At 48.2% G+C, this 12,568-nt stretch overlaps 1 protein-coding gene across 1 annotated transcript in view; it reads left to right on the top strand.

The window, feature by feature from the left end:
• CECR1 (cat eye syndrome chromosome region, candidate 1) overlaps positions 1 to 6,862 on the top strand; it is an 18,830-nt gene extending 11,968 nt beyond the window's left edge. Inside the window, exons 4-9 of the mRNA XM_010084008.1 lie at positions 1,841 to 1,968; positions 3,082 to 3,172; positions 3,478 to 3,586; positions 4,558 to 4,715; positions 5,569 to 5,771; positions 6,704 to 6,862. Coding sequence (XP_010082310.1) covers positions 1,841 to 1,968; positions 3,082 to 3,172; positions 3,478 to 3,586; positions 4,558 to 4,715; positions 5,569 to 5,771; positions 6,704 to 6,812 — 798 coding nt within the window. The 3' untranslated portion in view covers positions 6,813 to 6,862. The remainder of the gene's footprint in view (positions 1 to 1,840; positions 1,969 to 3,081; positions 3,173 to 3,477; positions 3,587 to 4,557; positions 4,716 to 5,568; positions 5,772 to 6,703) is intronic.
• The last annotated feature ends 5,706 nt before the right edge of the window (positions 6,863 to 12,568 follow it).

The raw sequence follows: 12,568 nt of genomic DNA on the forward strand, positions 1-12,568 counted from the left end.
CTTGGGCTGGCCCCATTGTGAAATGGGACTCAGTGTCAGGGCTGCAGGCTGGCACTCTGTCCTGCCTGAGAGGAGAAGCATGCATTGCAAATAAAATTTAAAAAAAAAAAAGGAGTAGAAGAAGACCTCAAAGCTTATATGTATCTTACTTTGCTGGGGGGTTGGTCATGAGCCAGTTGCTCTGAACTGAGTCACCATCTGTCTTTGGGGTACCTGGAAAGAGAAAACAACAGCAATGTCAAAATTCCTGTGCTCTGAGACAGCATGAGTGCTGGCACCCCCCCAGGTCATGGAGGTTTCCGGGCCAAGAGTATCTGCGATGATACGAATGCGTAGGCCTGACTGGAAAATACCCTGCATTTACCAGCAGCCCTTAGACATGGTTGTAATGTCTTTTGAAGAGAGTTTTGCTCCCCACCCCGCCCCTAATGCTGGCTCCAGGCATGCAAGCCTCCGGAGCCCCTGGGCTTGCTTGCACCTGGCAGCTCGGACTGCTGCGAGGTACAGGCAGGCAGGCTGCCTGCTGCCCGGGCAGCGCTGCGAGGAGCTGCAAGCATGCTGGGCTGCTAGCCCCGATGGCCAGCGCAGGCAGGGAAGTGCCAGCTAGGCTGGAGCAGGGATAAGAGGAAAGGGAAACACTTCGCTGGGAAAGTCGAGGTGAGCAGGGTGTGATGGGAATAGTGAGATGCTTGTGTGGCTGGAGGCTGGAGATCCTCTACAAGGCTTAGACAACAGCGCTGACACTCTGCAAAAGCTCGCCTTGCAGCAAAGCCCACCAGAAGCAGCCCCTGAAGTAAAGTAAATGAAAGTTGGGATTTAGTGTAAAACAGCAAACATTGTGGAAAAGCCCCCCAAACCCAGCTGTGTTTGCAGATTCAGCTGTGTAAAGTCTCGCATTCCCATGGGCTGCAGCAGGGGAAAATTCCCTCTGAGCGCCTGCAGCCACCCCGCAGCTCTTGGTGCCTGCAAGGGGGATGCCACGGCAGGATGGGGGTCAGGGCTTAGTGAGGGGCATTGCTGCAAGGGGCAGCACCAGACGGGAAGTAAGAAGATGGAGTGGACCAGTTAAAGGGCAGAGAAGGGTGAAGGAGAAAAGAAAGGTGAGAAAGACAAGAACAGAATGGATGGAGTGATTTCAGCCGCTGTTTGTGAGCAACTCCAGGCAGGGCCTTTGTGGATTAGTATTAATTGGGGAACACGGGGTCTATGTCCCTGCTGAAATCAGGGCAAAAGCCCTGCACATAGCCTTGGTAATGAGGAACTCGCAAAGTAAGTTGGTAAGACAGAGCGCGCCAAAAAGCATTATTTTTCCCAGTTTGCAGACAGAGGACTGGGAAAGTGTGGCAAGACTAAACGACCGACTCAAGGTCACAGAGCAAACCTCTGGCAGAGGGGAGCAGAAGCCCAGCCCAGCTGGTAGCTTATGGAGCTCAGCCCTCGCATGCCTTGGGGCCGCCTTGGCTGACAGACTGCCACCGCAAGGCACAGAGCGTGTGTGAGCTGCCAGACGGCTGGACAAAACGCTCCAGCATTTGATACAGACATGAGTAAGAGGTCATGGTCTCCTCTGGGTACTCAAGGGCACTTGCTTGCCATGTCTGAACGTGGAGAAAGTTGTTTCTTGTATCACATAGGAGTGAGGAAAACCACTCCTTGGTTCTTGCCAGCTGGTAAAGGCTTCAAGAAGAAAATGTTCTACACAGATTTAACTCCTTTTTCTGCCCTGTTGCCAGGACCACGGCACATTGCTTCTCCCAAGGTTTTCTTCAAGTCATTTCTCCCACCCTCCAATAAAACACCACTTCCAACTTCTGCTTGCAACGTGCTTTTCATCCTGCAGGTGTATGAACTGGATGGTACCCGGCATAATAAATCATGGTCCGTGGCAACCTATCGAGAAGTGACCAGGCAGTTTGTGAAGGAGCACCCTGACTTTCTTGGAGCCAAGATTATATTTACAGCACACAGGTAGAGGCTGAGCGGGGCTAAGAGCTCCTGTGCACGGCTGGCTACGCTACGGTGGAGGCGGTGGTGGGGAGAGAGGTGTCCAGGCAGTGCCAGGAGAAGCGATGCTGAAGGCTGGGCTGAAGTGCCACAGTTGGTTAGCAACGCCCGCATGCATCATCAGACCCGGGGTGTTGACTCCCAAAGCATTCCCTGGCATGTATAAAAGGCTGAGGATGAGAAATCATCTATATAAGTCTGCGTACGTGCGAAGTGAACAGGGTTAGCTCATGGCGTGCACTGGGAAGACAAGTGTCTGTGAGCCCTGGGTGGGGGAACAAGCAAAGGGAGGGCTGCTTGTGTGCACGCCTGCCTAAGCCGTGCGTGCTCTCTTCCCAAGCTTGGACATACTCTTCCTCTCTGCGGAAACTGAAGCAGTGACAGCAGTGCCCGAGTATGGGCACTCGGTATTGCAAAGGTCCTCGTGGAACCCTGCAAACGCTGTTATCCAGGCAGCCTTTGTACGGTATGTCCGTGCTGCTGTTCGCAAGCAGGCACAAGGCTGTTCTCCAAGTCAGCCAGATGCCACGAAGTCATATGAGGTGATCCTGAGCAAATATAACAGACCTCTCAGAAGCACTTACTCACTCCAGCTCTGCACGATGCCATTTCTAGTTCAGAGCTGGCTTGTCTCTGGCCAGCTTGGGTATGGACAGAGTCTGCCTGCAAAATGCACTGGCATGTTTAAGTCCGATAGGGCTGGAAGAGATCAAAATTGATCTTGAAAGGCAACTACTGTCCCACCTCCCAGCAAAACAGGTGAGAGGAAAAAAAATATTTAAGCATTTTCTCACCATGCTGTTGTGTTCCCTGCTTGGTAGATGGGAAAGCCAGTGAGTCTTAGACAAGCATGCCTCAACTCAAGTGACAGCAGGGTCTAGCCAGGCATTTCCTGGTCATTCAGGGGTTTCCTTTCATAATATCAATTTTCTGCTGCTGTTTCTCTGGAGACCTGAGATTGAGGAGCAACGTGCATTTTGGAAATACCACTGGGGGCCCCGTTTCACAACTCAAACCCAAAGGCAGCAGGCCCATGGGAGTGAGCCTCTGCGCTACTTTCTCTCTCTTGCTCTGTAGGATGCTGAATGTTTCGCAGATTAAAGAAGCCATCGTCACTGCCATGGCACTCAGAGCGCGCTTCCCAGACACCCTGGCAGGCTTCGACCTGGTAACCGTATTTCTTCCATGGCTTTGCATTAACCCCTAAAGGTGCAATATAGCTACATGTGTAATATGGCATATGTTTTATATCAGAGCCAAATCCTCTGATGCTCTACTGAAATCAGTGTAAATGAATTGCAAATCCTACAGCTAAGGATTTTGTTGAGGGTAATTGACAAAATCCCCTGAAAGAATCAGCTCCCTAGTTCACAGCATTGTAATTTCAGTACAGTTGGTACCTCAGTGATATATAGCTGTTAAGTCCCACCATCTTCCAGAGCATGTTCAATAAGACCTTTCCTCTTTCCCCAGGTTGGTCATGAGGATGAAGGTCATTCTTTATGGGACCTGAAGGATGCCTTGACTGTCCCATATTCCCTGGGGGTCAACTTGCCATACTTTTTCCACGCTGGAGAGACTGGTAAGCTTGAGGATTCAAGGCCTGTTATTATTTGCAGAGGCAAGAGGTGAAGTCCTGCAAAGTACAGCAAAGTAAGCCTGGCTGTATCAAGATGACAGCGGGGAGGGCAGGGGTGCATGAGTGTAATCGGTTTTCCCTATGCTTCTCCTAATATCAGCTTGTTGCAGTAGCATTCCTAGATGGCACCTCCCTTACCTGCTCCCTGCTCTTGACTATAGGCATCATGTTGCTCAGTGTCTTTGCCCTATGTATAACATGGAGTCATGCTGCAAGAGTTATTGCTGGTGCAATTCAGCCATTTCCTCCTCAACGCAGCATTCCCCTCCCATCCACAGCAGCAGCAGAATTCCTCAACCATTATTTTACATTTTAAAATTAAGGAATACCTGAGCCAGCCTCAATTCTTAACTAAATACACTCATCAAATTAACTGGTGGTTGCTCTTCATTGCTGGGGCACTATATTATTATTGGCGATATATTATTCAATCCGGATGGTTGGGATTTATCCTATCGATGCATGACAGCTGTGTCTAACTAATGCACCGTGCTTAATACATGTTGACATCTATGGAGAAGATGTCTACAGGTGAACTAGTTACCCTAGGCTCCTTTTATTGCCGTGGACAGTAACAGGTATTTCTAAAGCATGATACATGTCAACCTAATGTACGGGCCATTCCCCAGAAATTATTTCTCTCGCTTGACTGTGAATGGAGACAAGCATGATTAGCTTAGCTGTAGGAGCAATACTGTGGACATCTAAAGCCAGGTGAGATGAGTAGGTATTTCTATGCTGGGAAATGTCCTAGGCAGATTTGAATCCCTATTTCACTGAAAATGCAAAATAGGAACACAGAGCACAAGCAACCCCCTAATCTTGAAACTGAGACACTTATTAACAGAACCATATAGCAGTTTAAGATCTGTTTCCTTACAGCACTGTAGTGATTCTTACCTGTCTCTGCTTAGACTGGCAGGGCACCTCTGTAGACAATAATGTGCTGGATGCTTTGCTGCTGAATACCAGCCGGATTGGCCACGGACTTGCCCTCATTAAACACCCAGTAGCCAAAAACTTGTCTCTGAAGAGGGATATTCCTGTAGAAGTCTGTCCCATCTCCAACCAGGTATGTTGGTAAAAGCTTAGGTCTTGGGGCTGGGACACTGGAATGGGATTTACCACAGTAGCTAGGAGCAGCAGGGAACTAGGGTCAGCTAGATGTTCTGTTGCACCCAGTCTGGCTTGGTTTCCCTTGCAGCCTGTTACCCTGCAGTCTGCTTCACAGACACATGGTGTGTATGTATAAGGCTTGTAATACCAGTCAGCTGAAAATAATTTAAATTCCTATCCAGAGGAACCTGGGAAGGCAGTCCTCCCTTGTGAAGATGAGGCCCAGAGCCAGGGAGGTGCCTAAAGAGATACAATGGAAAATACCTCAAAGTCAGGAGGGCCAGAGGCTGAGAAGCTGGGATTGTAACTGGAAGTCCTTTTGGTTTTGTAGCATTCATAACCAGGGGAAACTCTTTTGCAACACGTTAGCATGGTGTGCATTGTCCCCTTGGTGCAGCAGGAAGGATGCTCTGGGATTGAGATGTACTAGTGTGAGCCTTGAGGGCGAGAACCCTGCTACAAGGTCCAGATGCCCTGGGCTAAATGTGATGGCAAATACATAACCAAAAGACTGTTTCTGAAATGCTCACAGTCAAGTTGTTATAAGCACAAGTTATTCAACCCACTGGCCTTGATTTAGGTGATTAAGAAACCAATCTCCTGTATAGTCAGTGGAGACAAGTAGGCTCCTCCTGCAGCAGTTCAGAGCAGAACATACTCTGAACAGCCCTCTGGAGACTCTTCCTCCCTGATGGCTCCCTGCTGACACAGGCAGCTATAGCAGGTGTGCGATGTGACGGGTGGTGTAACGCCAACACGGCTACAGCAATAACCTGATGTGGTGTTGTCTCCCACCCTTCCCCACCAAGGTCCTGCAGTTGGTAGCCGACTTGCGGAGCCACCCCGCAGCCAGCCTTATGGCTGAAGGGCACCCCATTGTGATCAGCCCCGATGATCCCCCCATCTTTGGGGCAAAGGGCATCTCCTATGACTTCTACGAGGTGTTCATGGCCATTGGAGGGATGAATGCTGACTTGAGGACCTTAAAACAACTTGCACTCAACTCCATAAAGTAAGTTCCTCACCCCTCTCATCTAGCCGTAGTAATGCTAAGAGGACTATCAGCTTACTCTCTGGAAATACACCTTATTTGAATTTTGGACCCAGAGTCTCCTCTGCCACATGAACAGGGCTTCTGTTAATCCAAAGTCTCCTCTGTGTGCCTCCTCCAAAAGCAGGACACAGGGACCTCAGAGGCTCCTCTGCCCGTGCCTTTGAGTGCCTTTCTCTAATCCAGCATTTTAGTTTATATGTCCTTTTCCATCCTTTCAAAGTTGCCTCCAGTGGTTGGTTCTGGGTATGAGAGAAACACTATAATTTTATATCACTTGTCTATTTCCACCCAAATTTGACTTGCAGTGGTTTCTGCCATGGCCCACTGAGGAAACACAGGGGAACAATCTACCAGCATGTAGTTTGGGTGTGTTTAAACACTTTGTTTATCTGGACAACTCTGAATATCCCAAATATTTTTTATATGGTGACCAGGGTCTTTCTCTACATTCCTAGAGTCTTCTCTGCCAAATCCCATCCCAATCCTCATACCAATCCCAAGTCCATGCATGGCCAGGGAGACAACAAATGCTCTTATTTCCTACCAGTTTGGACCAAGCCCAGGGGACACATGAAAGCAACAGCAGTGCTGTCTCTTCTGTACTAGTCACTGGGTGCCACCCAGTGAGTCTCCAGCTTATACAGACTGAGCTGCTTGTCCTTACAGTGCAGGACTCAGTCACTGCTGATATGGCCACGACGCTTCTCATCCCAGTGTGAACCCAGCTAGCAGGAGCTCACGGCTCTTTACACTATGTTACTCTGTGTGGTGCAGGCATGTTCTGCAAGGGTTAATCTGCTGCTGCTTCCTGACTTTTCATTTTGGTCACTGATCTTGAAATAGCTGTCCCCTTGTCTCCTGTCTGATACTGACTTTTCTCTTCCTCACAGATACAGTGCCATGCTATTGGATGAAAAAGCCAAGGCCAAAGAGGTCTGGCAGAAAAAATGGGACCAATTTGTGGCTGACCACTCTGACAACTTTTTGAGGGAGCTTTAGAGGGGAGGAGACTCACCTCAGAAGGCATTTGGCAAGCCAGGCTTATTGCTAAGAGGGGAACTGGAGGTAAAATGGAGCAGTGAGTCTTTACAGCATCAACAAAAGAACATCCCGCTCAAAAGAGTCAAAACAATTAAAAATTGGGGAACTGCTTCTTCCATGTGACCTGAGCAGATGAACAAACCTCAAAGTTTCACCTGGCAATGGGCAATTCTGGTAAGCTAGGCTTAATGCTAAGAATGAGCTGTGCTATCCTGTGAAAGTCATGGACTGGAGGTAAAATGGAGCAGTGAGCCTTTACAGCATCAACAAAAGAACATCCCACTCAAAAGAGTCAAAACAATTAAAAATTGCCAATGACCAAACCATGACATCCTTATTCAGGAAAAACATGCTTTCTAATTAGGGTTAGCAGGAGATTGCCAACATGAGGATCTCTGAATTTTGCCTTATCATTACAAAATGCAGACCTTGTCCGGAAACAGCTAGGACAAACATCCAACCATTTGGGCCACTGACCTTCAGGAGAGCAAGGACTGAAAATGACTCTTGTTATGTTTAACCCTGGGCCTGCTGCCAAAATAGCACTGCTAGGTTGGAGAACCAGTCATAGGTCTGATGTCTGCTATTTCAGGACCTACCATGGCTGGAAATGAGCTGATGGAACTTACTCCCAACACATGTAAGCCTGGTTGCACAGTGATGATAAAGCCAAAAAGAGGTGCCTCACTTCACGACAGTTTTTTTCCTGCTAAATCTTTTCCTGTCCTCTGGTCACAAGCAAGCTAAACTACTTTTCATCTGAGAAAAGAATAACCTGATCCAGCTTAATTAAAACTGTCCCCCTGCCCTGGGCAATGTTAACACAAGCCTCCACATTTACAGGAAGCACCTTTTGATTTCAGGGGGTTCCACTACCAACCTTTGTTGCCTAACTCAGAGTGCAAATTCAGACTGTCAGACAGATTTCCATGTTGGCAGAGAACTACTCTCACACTGTGGATATCTAGTATGTTCACTTGGACCTTTGTAATTTTCAGCTCTGGCCAAAAAGTATGGCAGCAACTATACAATAAATAGTGTCTGGACATGCAGATTCCCTTGCTTAACATAATCAAAAAATATCAGGAGAAGAACTAGTTGAAGGGAGATTAAAAAAAGAAGTGTTAATCAGGATGCTAAATAAATTCAGCAAAATCCTTCGGCATGCATACACCAGTCACACAGACAGAATCAACCAGCATCTCTCCCTGACTTCAGTATAGTTATGCTGGCTGGCATGAGCCAAGGGAGAATTTACAAAAGTCCCTGCTGAAAGACGTCTTTCTCCTCTGAGCCACAGACTTACAAGGGCTGTTGTTTCCTGATCTAACCAGCTTGGGCAAATTGGCTCTCTTTGTCCCAAGCTGCCTGTCCATAGTGTTTATTTCCACTGACCTTGGTTAGAACACCTTAGCAGAAGGCAAACATACTTACTACAGAAGCTGCGCAGCTCATGCATCCCCGTGTTAAATTGTCCACATTTCACAGGCTGCAAGTTCATCTCTAGTTATTCCAAGGGAAAAAAACAAAACAAAACAAAACAAAACCAAAAACTAAACCACTCTACAAACCCAACAACAAAAACCCCACAACAAACCAGAGGTGTCTACATTGCAGAAGCCAGCAACACAAACCACAGAAAGCAAAGAGTGAGAACCCAGTCACACACCTCGCTAAGCACAGGGGCTGGGTGCCTCGCACGCTGAGCCCTTTTCAGCCACAGCTGCCTCCACTCAGGTCTCTCTGCCCACACACCCCACACCTTCCTCTGAAGTGCCAGCAGCTGCTCTTTGCAGGCTGGTCTTTCCTGGGCCTTGATGCAGATTTGGTCCTGGGATGAGCCTTATACCAGAGGAGGAGTCAGAGTACAGCCACCTTTCCTCCTCTTCCTTCATGGGTGTTGCATACCGAGCCCAGTCCAAAGTCCCTGAGCTACGCTTTGGTCGTGATCAGGTTATAAATGCTGACTTGGGAAATGCCTTCTTTGTAATGCTGCCGAAGAAAACTGCTGCAAACAGGTGGAATGGCTGCTAACCAGTGACCAAAAGCCCCCTCCCTCTGAGCCCCTTGATCTTTCAGCTTTGCTATATGTGGATGGAGGAAGATCTTTTATTTGCCATGAGTTGATTCTCCCTTAAGTGAGCCTTTTGGCTGCCAAGGTGAAGCTAATCATTACAGAGCCAGCATGGGAGGAGCTGAGTTCCTCAACACATGTTGACCCATGTCCCTTCCTTTTCTGCCACAGTGGAAAGGTTTCAGCTCTTCGTGCACACAGTCTCTTAAGGGCTTGAACCACCAATGGCCTTTTAGTTACCTGTAGTCCTCCCTCCTCATTACCCGCATTAGCAGCAGGGCTAGATCTTCTATTTGATAAACGCTTGCCAGGACCAGTTTACCTGTTGTGACCAGTTTGTTCTCGCCTTCCTAGGAAAAGCCTGTTGTGCACCTGGCCGTTTATCTACTTTGCATCAGGGACGGTGACATGATGTGACCCAGTGTCTGGAGCCACCCATGAGTGATGCTGTTCGGGATTACAGCACAGAAATCACTGGGGGTTTGAAATCATGCAGGTCTGAGGTAATCTTCAGATGAAGTCCTCAGAAAGGTGAAACTTGACCCTACAGGGTTATATTTGCATTTGTGACTAGCCCAGTGACTCCACTTCTGCTGCAGGTATCCAAGGGTTGGTCAGAGAGCAACTTTCAGGGAGAAACTTTCCCATCCTGATCACACATATTTAAATGTGGACCTGAATGGCATGGAGATGCCTGAATCCCGTGATGTAGCCTTCCTCTGGATCCCTTCTTGAACAGGGCATTGCCATGTGTGGTGACTGCAGCTTCCCAAGAGTCCTCTGGCAATAGACAGACTTTAACCATTTTTAGGGCCTTAGCGAGTCTGACAGGAAGAGGGCCAGCCTGCTTTACCCCTGGGTATCAACTCCTTCTTAGGGTGTGCCTTAGTTCAGCAAAAGGTGCGAACTGAGAAATCCAGACTGTATCCTCAGCTCTCTAACTCTAGGTAAGCAAAAAATGAGGGATTTAGGCTGGACTGCAGCAGTTAAGAAAGATCAATCTGTTCCGGTATCCCCAAAGTTTTGGGTAAATTTGGCTATAGGGCTTCATTGGGACTCAGCTCTTAGCATTCGCAGTAACATCTCAAGTGCATTCCCTTACCCTCAGTCCCTTGGCTCCCTGCTCACATTTGTTGGCAAATACACTGCATATAATGCTTTCTTGACTGTCTCTTTCAAAACATAGCATATATTCAGTTTTTTAAACCTGTTTTAATTGTGGGGTTTATTTTTCCTTTTTTTTTTTTTTTTTTTTTTTTTTTTAGAGAGAACTGGGGATACCTGTATTTGATGTGAGGTTTTAATCTGGAATGTGCACTGGAGGGGGATGTTTCACATCACTCATCCTGGCGTACAGTTATCAGGGAGTCTGAAATGTCTTCACAGCATGCTGCAAAGAGCAATTTGATCCAGAGGGGATAACTGCTATGGAGTCAAAACCGTGCCACCTAGCAGAGACATGACACAGGTCCTCCAGCCCCCTCTTCCCCTAACCACATGGCAGCTGCATCCAGCCTAGGGTGGATTCATATGTGTTTTCATACAAAGACCACGGGTGCGATGTATGCTACCTCTCCTCCTATTACAGTTTGGTACCATCTCTGTGCCAGATCCAGTATGGGAGAATAAAGGATCTACTGAAGGTCATTTTACCTGCTTTTAGCATGATTTTAGCAGAGGGAAACAACAAGAAGATTAAATGCTACGTGACCAACCTGTTCTTTTCAAGGCTGGCAAATGCCTCATGCAGCACCAACTAACTACACAGTATAGCTTGTGGATCTTTGCCCAAAGTACTGGTGGTGGGCATGGGAAGAAAGGATCAGCTAGAGAACTTGAAAACCTGAGATGAAGGAGGTATTTAGACAAGCAGAGCTGGTGGCCACAAGGGAGGTGGGAGGCTGAGTAGGGTAGACCTAAAGGCACAGAAAGAGCCCCCTCTTTGGTCTCTAGACAGATTCAGGAGCAAGGAAGGAGAGTTGAAATTCATGGAAGTTTCTGTGCTACTTACTTCAAGCAGCCATAGGAATATGTCAAGCCTTATGCCTGCTCTCTGCTCCGTCGGTCTCTCCCTGTGGCCTCTTCAGGTTCAATTATTTTAAACAGGAGGTGGATGGAGCTTTGTTCGCAGCACGCCGTGTCACAGGTCTATCGGTGTTTTGTTGCACAGCAGCTCAGACTGCCTTTGGGGCACTTTAACAGATGAAATGTTTGCCTCCTGGTCACTCACTGGCAGGAAATATCTGATCCAGCACTAGTAGTTGCTATCAAAAATCATAAATAAAAATAAAAACAGAGGAGTAAAGTAGCTGGTTGAAAATAGAGATAGGCCCAAGCGAGCAGCTGGATCTATACGTCATGTGAGTCTCCATCACTGCAGTGGGACTACGCAGATGCCAGATGCCAAGCAAAGCCCACTGGCTGTAAAACACAGGGCTACAGAGGTGTTTTCCACCAGCTCCCCAACACTCAGTCTGCTTCAGGTTTTTCTCCTATAAGTCTCTGAATTTGTCTCCTCACAGGTAGCAGAAGGACATTTCTTTGGCCACAAACTCGTAGCTCTAATTGGCTCAGTACTTAATTCCTTTCTTTTCAGGCTTGCAGCAGTTGCAATCATAGCAGGTCTATCAAGTGTTTTCTGTCTGCTGAGGGACAGACAGGTGAAGGATCTGCCTCTCAATTCTTCTGGCTTGTCATTTTTATCAAGCTGTGTCCTCCCCCTTGGTCATTACAGGATAAGAAAGGCATTTTACTGTATTTTCTCAACCTTTAGCTTGTCCATCATTCCACAAGCAGGCTGCAGCAGAGAAAGAGAAGAGATAAACCGAGGGGGGAAGGGTTGGTTCAGGCCATTAGAGCCTCTGTGGTAAGAAAAGAAACCGAAGGTATGGCTGCATTTGAGGGGGATGTCAGAAGGTCAGGAAGGGGGGGGTGATGACAGGGCTATGAGTCCAGGGAAAACAGATCTGCAAAGTTTACATAGGAACCCATGGGAGAAGGCTGTGGGCAACTGCCTGTTTAGCTTGTCTTTAAAGGTAGCTATGAAAGGGGGTGGGGAAACATCTAAGCACAGCATAGACAGGGGAAGAAGAGGGAGTCTCCTGTGGGCTTGTGTGAGAAGGGCAGACAGACCATCTCTGGGGGAATTAGGGGATATGGCTGTTGCCAGATGCGCCTGCAGAAGCGCCATCCATGGAGAACATGCAAAGTGGAAAGCTCCTTGTAGAGTCATAGAGAAAGTCTCATCTCTCGAAGGGAAAATTACATGATGGGCTACAGTCTGCCTGCTGGTGCTGGGAGGATGGGGGCTCAGCAGCCAAAGCTGGGGCCGCAGGGTGCAGGGCTTGGCAGGCATACTGCTGTCAGTCCCTGCCATGTGTGCCAGGCTTGGCCTGTGACCGACTGCTGACACCTTCCCTCCTTGTCGGGTTTAAAAATAAGCGCTTTGGCCTGTTGGGCAGTCTTCCTTGCAAAAAATAAACACAGCAGCTCCGCCAGCACGCTGGCAACGCTCACTGGGGCACACGCATGCTCCGGGGTCACCCCTGCAGCGGCGGGGACCCGGGCTGGTAACACAACCGCCTTCTCTAGCGACCCTCGCGTGTGGAAGGCACAGTGGGCACAAAACCCCCCGCCGACC

This window comes from Pterocles gutturalis, unplaced genomic scaffold (assembly GCF_000699245.1).
Source record: "Pterocles gutturalis isolate BGI_N339 unplaced genomic scaffold, ASM69924v1 scaffold21840, whole genome shotgun sequence".
NCBI classification, from domain to species: domain Eukaryota; kingdom Metazoa; phylum Chordata; class Aves; order Pterocliformes; family Pteroclidae; genus Pterocles; species Pterocles gutturalis.